Genomic DNA, 6,330 nt, shown 5'->3' with positions numbered 1-6,330 from the left:
CGTCATCGGGAGCGGTTCGTTTGCGCGCGTGTACAGAGCCAACTACAAGGGCCTCGACGTCGCCGTCAAGGTCTTCAAGCCCAGCGAACTCCCCACGCGCATCGACAACGAGGTCCGGATATTGGGGTACGATGCGCCACTCCACGCGGAGACACAGGAGCTGTGACGTGTGGTGCCCACCGAAACACATACGACACACACGACACACACACACACACACACACAGGAAGCTGCGGGGTCACGAGAACGTCGTCCGGGTGGTGGGCTACTGCGTCGTCGGCGACCAAAAGCAGATCGCGATGGAGTACTGCGCCTACGGCAACCTCCACGAGTATATACAGAACCTCAAGCGAAACGCGGGCGGGCGCGGCCTGGGCCGGGCCGCTCGACGAAAGACCGAGAAGGGACGGGAGCTGGAGGCCGCCATGCGCTCCACCCGTCGCAGCCGTGGTACACCGAGCGCGCTTCTTCTTCTTCTTCTTCTCTGAGTTACTCGCTCACATTAGCTTCTCTCGTTCCGGTTGGTAGGTGCCCCGGCGACGCCGTTGTCGAAGCGAAAGCGCGACGAGGTGGAGGCGCCAACATCGCCACCCGACCCCTACGAGGCGATCAAGCAGCGAAGAGGGGCCATCATAGCCGGCATCGCGCGAGGGTGAGTAGACCCCCTTTCTCTCTCTTTTCTCTCTGTGCATGTGTATCGCTCTTTGGCTCTAATCAAGCCTTGATGCTTGCTTTTTCGTGTGTCGTATGTCGTGCAGGATGCAGCACCTGCACAAAAACAATGTGTGCCACCGCGACTTGTCGAGTATGAAGTACGCTTCTCCTTTTCTTGGGGTCCGCCCACACAACACCGCCCTAAGACAAATCTCTCTCTTGTGTGTTGTGTTGTGTTGTGTGTGTGTGTGTTGTGTGCCTTCGCTAGTGTGCTGGTCGATTCGAATTGGGTGCCTAAGATCGCCGACTTCGGCCTCAGCACGGTGGATGTAAACGAGATGAAGGGGATGGGCGTGGGAACGGGCCGTTGGCGAGCGCCCGAGGTGTTCAAGAACAAACCGAAGAACTGCCAGGACAAGTTCAAGGGCTTCTACACCAACAGCAGTGACGTGTACAGTTTTGGAGTCATCGTGTGGGTACGTAACTGCGTGTGCGGTGGTGTGTGCGGTGTGGCGCGTGCTGTGTGCCGTGTGTGTGCGGTCTGCTGATGCACGTGTGGTGTGTGCGCAGGAGTTGTTTCACCTGGGGCAGGTGCCGTGGGAGGGCGAGCTGGACGCCGACGTGAAGAGGAAGGTGATGCAGGGCGATCGGCCCAAGATCGAGCGCGATGTGCCCAAGGTGTGGCGCAAGCTCATGGAGCAGTGCTGGGCGCACGACCCCGACAGCCGGCCCTCCTTCGCCAACGTCGTGCGCTACCTCGAAGCTCGCCACCTCGCCTAAAGGAAAAAGGAAAATGACTGAATTAAATGAGGACAAAGATAAGTTTCTTTTCTGTTCCAGCTTTGGCCTTCTTTCTTTGATGCAAGCTTGCAACCAGTGACTATGGCTGCACCTACTCCAAGAGCATCCTGGCCACACCCATTGGCAGGCTGTGGTCCAACACCCTGATGGGGCTCACACAGTGCTTCCAGTCCAGCCAGGGCAGCTTTTATGACCCCAATGCCCCCAACAAAGGCACTCATCACCCAGTTGCTCAGCCTCAGGAACTGTTGCAGCTCCTGAAGGAAGTAACTGCCCCCTTGCATACATGCTCATTTCCCGGCCCATTATGCTAAATTTATCTCCTCCTAGCCCCACCAGATTAACTTCAGGAATAGTGCTCCAATTCAGCACAAATGTGAAGAATGAAGTTCAGTGCATGTGTGCAACTGACTGAATATGGTGTGAGGTTGAACATGAACTGGATACATGTATGCAATAGAATGTTTGCTAATTTATCTCCTCCTTGCCCCACAGATCATGTGAAGATGAATGCTGCAACAATTTAATATCAACTGAATGACAAAGAGCAGCTCCAGGCCACCCTCACAGTGAGCAGCCACCTCCTCAGGAGGCCAAGAAGTAAGAGAGGAAAGGCACTCTCCACACTGAGATGTAACAAATGGCCCCTCTGGATTGCTTGTGAAAAGAAAAAACACTTGACTTTTTGTCCAGTTAAATCCCAAGTAGATGGGCACACCCACTGGGCCAGTAGTCATGCCTCTTGAGGCAATGTATAGTAGTGGCCTGCATGACAGGTGTCAATGAGGATGAGGAGCCACTTGGTGTGTGGTCTCACTTGGGTCAAGAGCAGATGTTAATTGAGTAGAGGACAACATTGCCCCAGTCTCCACATCTCTATGGGGGCCAACTGACCCAACATACAACAAAAAACATGTTAATCCATTAGTGAAGGATACAAGAGAGACCCTGAGCTTGACTGGGGATTTGGGGGGGTACCATCAATGAGGATGGTCAGTAGGAGGAAACCGAAGTCATCAAAGGTGTCCTCCATGATCTTCATGTCAGCATACACACCAGGCAAGCTACATAACACATCAGGGGTCTCCAATTCAACCACACCCACAGCTACAGCTATCACAACCACCTGGCAACATTGCTGTCTTTGTCATTGCCCACTGCTCTCAGAGGTTGTTCATGGTTGCTGACCAAGACTGAGACTACCATGATGGCCAGGGTTTCAACTGCATCGCCAGCCATTGTTGCGTGGAGCGTTGTCCAAGAAAAACCAGAACACTAGGAAATCAGTAGGTAAGCGCTGCTTTTCTCTTTATTTTACTCGGAGCCCAAGCAAAAGGAAAATATATTTCATGTGTTTTCTTCCCGACAGCGGAGTTGAGCCCGAAGAGCGTCATTGGACCCGATCGTAAATTACGACTTCGCAGAGGCCGCTGTACAATGGACTGACACAGTGGCAGTGTCTTCTCCGCAGAGCTCACGAACATGGCTGCCTCCGATACCCTTTCGTTCGTCCTCCTTTCCGCTTTCCTCATCTGCGCCTTCGTCCCTTACGCGTCGACAACTTCTGTCAACATCACCCGCCCGGCCTATGTCGCCTTCCGCGACGTCAACACCTGCATGCAGGCAGCCATCGCCATCGTGAAGAACACTGACTGCAACCCGCAAGTCTCTTGCTCCTCGGACCGGACCATCTACCTGACTTCGTGCTCGACCACAAACTACGAGCTCCTCGGCTTCAACGCCACCTACTACCTCGACTATCAGTACAACACCAACTACGTCGCCCAGGGGCTTTCCATCTACTACTCTTCCACGCAGCTCTTGTGGACCTTCGCGACTTCCGACGACCTGCTCAACTTCTACTCTGCAGCGATCTACAACAGCACGTGTAACATGAATGTCAACAAGGGGTCCCTCTCCCTTGTGATGACCACCCCCATCAACGGCAATTCCTGCACGTTCACCACCTCGACGCTCCTCCCCTTCGACAACTTCAAGTCCGGAACCGGCATCGTCTCCAACTCAGCCTCCGGAGCTGATCCTGAACTGTAAAAACGAGACCTGGTGTACACCATTTTGGCCTTATTGCTAAGAAGATTTTGTGATACTTCATTTCTGCTCGAGAAAAAAAGAAAAGAAAAACAAGAAAAAGAAAACAAGAACGTGCAAACATGTCACGACAATGTCAACACACTACGACCCAAATCACCACACGCCACATGTGGCATGATTGAGAGAAGTCAACGAGATGCCTTTCGTTGACAGGGTATCCCACATCATCTCGCTTCCCAAACAGCGGCACTAGCCCAACCACACCCGCATCACCCCCTGCAAACCGCTCATATCTTCCACCTCTCCACAACAACATCAACAACACCAACAACAGAACAACAACGCGGCACCCGCTAGACCTGTGCAGAGAAGAAGAAGATGGAATGCGCTCAGCCCAGAAACAGGTTTTTGGAGAGGCTACAGAGGGGCGAGTCCATCGTGTGCGCCGAAGGCTACGTGTTTGAGCTCGAGCGCCGCGGCTACCTCCAGGCAGGGCCCTTCGTGCCCCTCTGCGTTCTCGAGCACCCTCAGGTCGTCAGGCAGCTCCACCTCGACTTCGTCCATGCTGGCTCGGGTACCGAACCGCAAGCTCCTTAGCTTCTTTATGTCTCTACTTGCCGTCTATGCTCGCCTTTGATGCCATGTGCTACACAAAAACAACAACAACAGATGTGGTGGAGGCGCTGACCTACTACTGGTCACCGCGAGAAGCTGAGACTGGTGGGCAAGGAGGACGCCCTCGAGCAGCTCAACCTGGCCGCTCTGCGCATCGCCAAGGAGGTGGCCGACGAGACCGGCACCCTGTTCGCGGGCAACATCTGCAACTGTAAGTACTGCTCCCTTCTTCTAGTCTCTTCCTGCTACTCGTTCTACTCTCTCTTGGGCCAACTCTCATACATCTTCTTCTTCTTCTTCGACTGCTACCTCTTCAGCCAATCTGTGGGAGGGGAAGGACCAGAGCGCGGAGGTCACGGAGAGCGTACGTGAGATGTTCGTGGAGCAGGTCAAGTGGGCCAAGCAGGCCGGCGTGGACTTTGTCATCGCCGAAACCTTTGGCTTCCTGGGCGAGGCCCTGCTGGCCAACGAGGTCATCAAGGAGGAGTTCGACCTGCCCTCGGTGGTGACCATCGTCATCCACCAGGACGGCAAGACCCGCGACGGCTACTCGGCCGTCGAGGCGCTGCTCGCGCTCGAGGTGCGCCCCTGCTCGCCTGCGTTTGTCCACCACTTGACTGACCACTTGTGTTGCGCAGAAAGCGGGAGCGGACGTGGTGGGCTTCAACTGCTACCGCGGGCCTGCGACGATGCTGCCGCTGATCGAGAGCGTGGCCAAGGTGATCAAGACCCCGCTGGCCGCGCTGCCCGTACCCTATCGCACCACCGAGCAGGAGCCCACCTTCTTCTGCCTCAAGGACGACCAGCTGCCCAAGGGAACGGTGAACGGGCGCCCGTTCCGGTGGCGCTCGACGGCAAGCTGTGCACGCGCTTCGAGATCGCCGAGTTCACCGAGCGTGCAAGGAGCTGGGCGTGCGCTACTTTGGCGTGTGCTGCGGCGCAGGTGAGAACTGCCTCCACAACATAGTAGTAGTAGTGAGCTGGTTCGATTACGCTGACCTCCCCTTGATGTGGTGGGTGGTGTGCACTCGACGCAGGACCGCACCACATCAGGAGCATGGCCGAGGCCCTCGGCAGGCAGCCGCCCGCCAGCCGCTTCTCGCCGGACATCTCCAAGCACTTTGCCTTCGGGACCAACGCGATCCTCAAACCCGTCAATCTCGACCACAAGGACAAGCTGTAATGATCTGGTGGAGCTGATGGTGATGATGGTGACTCGTACAGGCCGTTTTGTTTTTGTACCGGGGCCTCAATAAGTGCAGCGGCGAAACATCTATCACAGTCCACAGTCCTTGCTTGCCTCCCTCGGCGCAACTTTGCCACCACGACACAGTCAACAGTTTTTGGGTGCAGTTGAACGCACCAACATACACCGACCAGATACCAACGACCCACGGCACAACTGATCTGCTGACACCACCACACTCTCGACGTCGCCCCCAAGCACACGCGCCAGAAGGACCAGCAAGGGCAGCGGCGAACCCACGTCCGTGATCACGTCCAATCACGCCTGCCCACCCAGCCGCCTCAACTGCCTGCCAGCGCCCCGTTGAACCGCGCCTCCTCCATCGGCACCAGCACGTGCCAACAACAACAACAAAGACGCAGCTAAGAAGAAGTCTTTTGTATGAAACACTATTGCATCAGTCTCTTCCCGACGAAGATACACAAGTATATTCCACAACCACAGATGACCACAACCGGTGCTGAAGCTATGAACACGGTGGCCGTGGAGAGGCCGCTTCCTATCGAGAATGCAGGACCGATCCTGGCCTGGACGATGAGCACCGCCGAAGCCAGGAGCCAAACCAGACCCAGGGCTGTCAAGAGCGCAGCAACAATGGCCATCGTTTTTTCGGTCTTGACTGTCTTGCCCACATCACTGTCTTTCAGTAGTCCGACCACGAGAGATGTCAACGCGAGGATGGTAGAGGTGAGAAAGCACACGAAGGCAACGACCCCGCAGAACAAGGCCCAGTTCGTCAGCAACCCGTCAGTGCTCTCTCCTGGTCCTAGGCCGATGGCCACGAAGGTCGTGCCGAGAAACACACCATTCGTTTCGGCCAGGGTACTGAGGGTCAGCTTAGTAAAGCGCTTCCAGTCAGGTGGAGACCTAGCAGCAGCCATGGGGAGGCCTTTTCACGTGGAAGGTGGAAGGTTTTGGTAGGGAAGGGAAGCGGACTGCCTGAGTCAGGTCTGTGGTGTGAC

At 55.7% G+C, this 6,330-nt stretch overlaps 4 protein-coding genes across 4 annotated transcripts in view; all 4 read left to right on the top strand.

Annotated features, from left to right (window-relative positions):
• Positions 1-166, top strand: part of ACA1_155310 (uncharacterized protein) — a gene marked incomplete at both ends in the record, with an annotated part of 1,739 nt that extends 1,573 nt beyond the window's left edge. The window contains one exon of the mRNA XM_004340575.1: positions 37-166. Coding sequence (XP_004340623.1) covers positions 37-166 — 130 coding nt within the window. The remainder of the gene's footprint in view (positions 1-36) is intronic.
• A 133-nt stretch (positions 167-299) lies between these two features.
• Positions 300-1,434, top strand: ACA1_155300 (receptor protein-tyrosine kinase; the record flags this gene model as incomplete). The annotated part of the gene is made up of 5 exons (XM_004340574.1): positions 300-450; positions 529-652; positions 759-812; positions 923-1,130; positions 1,225-1,434. 5 exons carry the CDS (start codon positions 300-302, stop codon positions 1,432-1,434), a joined length of 747 nt encoding a protein of 248 aa, XP_004340622.1.
• Positions 1,435-2,937: 1,503 nt separating this feature from the next.
• Positions 2,938-3,494, top strand: ACA1_155290 (uncharacterized protein; the record flags this gene model as incomplete). The annotated part of the gene is made up of 2 exons (XM_004340573.1): positions 2,938-3,343; positions 3,364-3,494. 2 exons carry the CDS (start codon positions 2,938-2,940, stop codon positions 3,492-3,494), a joined length of 537 nt encoding a protein of 178 aa, XP_004340621.1.
• Positions 3,495-3,885: 391 nt separating this feature from the next.
• On the top strand, positions 3,886-5,305 carry ACA1_155280 (betainehomocysteine methyltransferase; the record flags this gene model as incomplete). The annotated part of the gene is made up of 5 exons (XM_004340572.1): positions 3,886-4,065; positions 4,219-4,333; positions 4,440-4,702; positions 4,761-5,034; positions 5,160-5,305. 5 exons carry the CDS (start codon positions 3,886-3,888, stop codon positions 5,303-5,305), a joined length of 978 nt encoding a protein of 325 aa, XP_004340620.1.
• Positions 5,306-6,330: the final 1,025 nt, after the last annotated feature.

This window comes from Acanthamoeba castellanii, assembly GCF_000313135.1.
Source record: "Acanthamoeba castellanii str. Neff unplaced genomic scaffold scf7180000084722, whole genome shotgun sequence".
Lineage (NCBI taxonomy): Eukaryota > Discosea > Longamoebia > Acanthamoebidae > Acanthamoeba > Acanthamoeba castellanii.
Note: the sequence above shows the minus strand (reverse complement) of the source record. Positions and strands in the feature narration are given on the sequence as shown.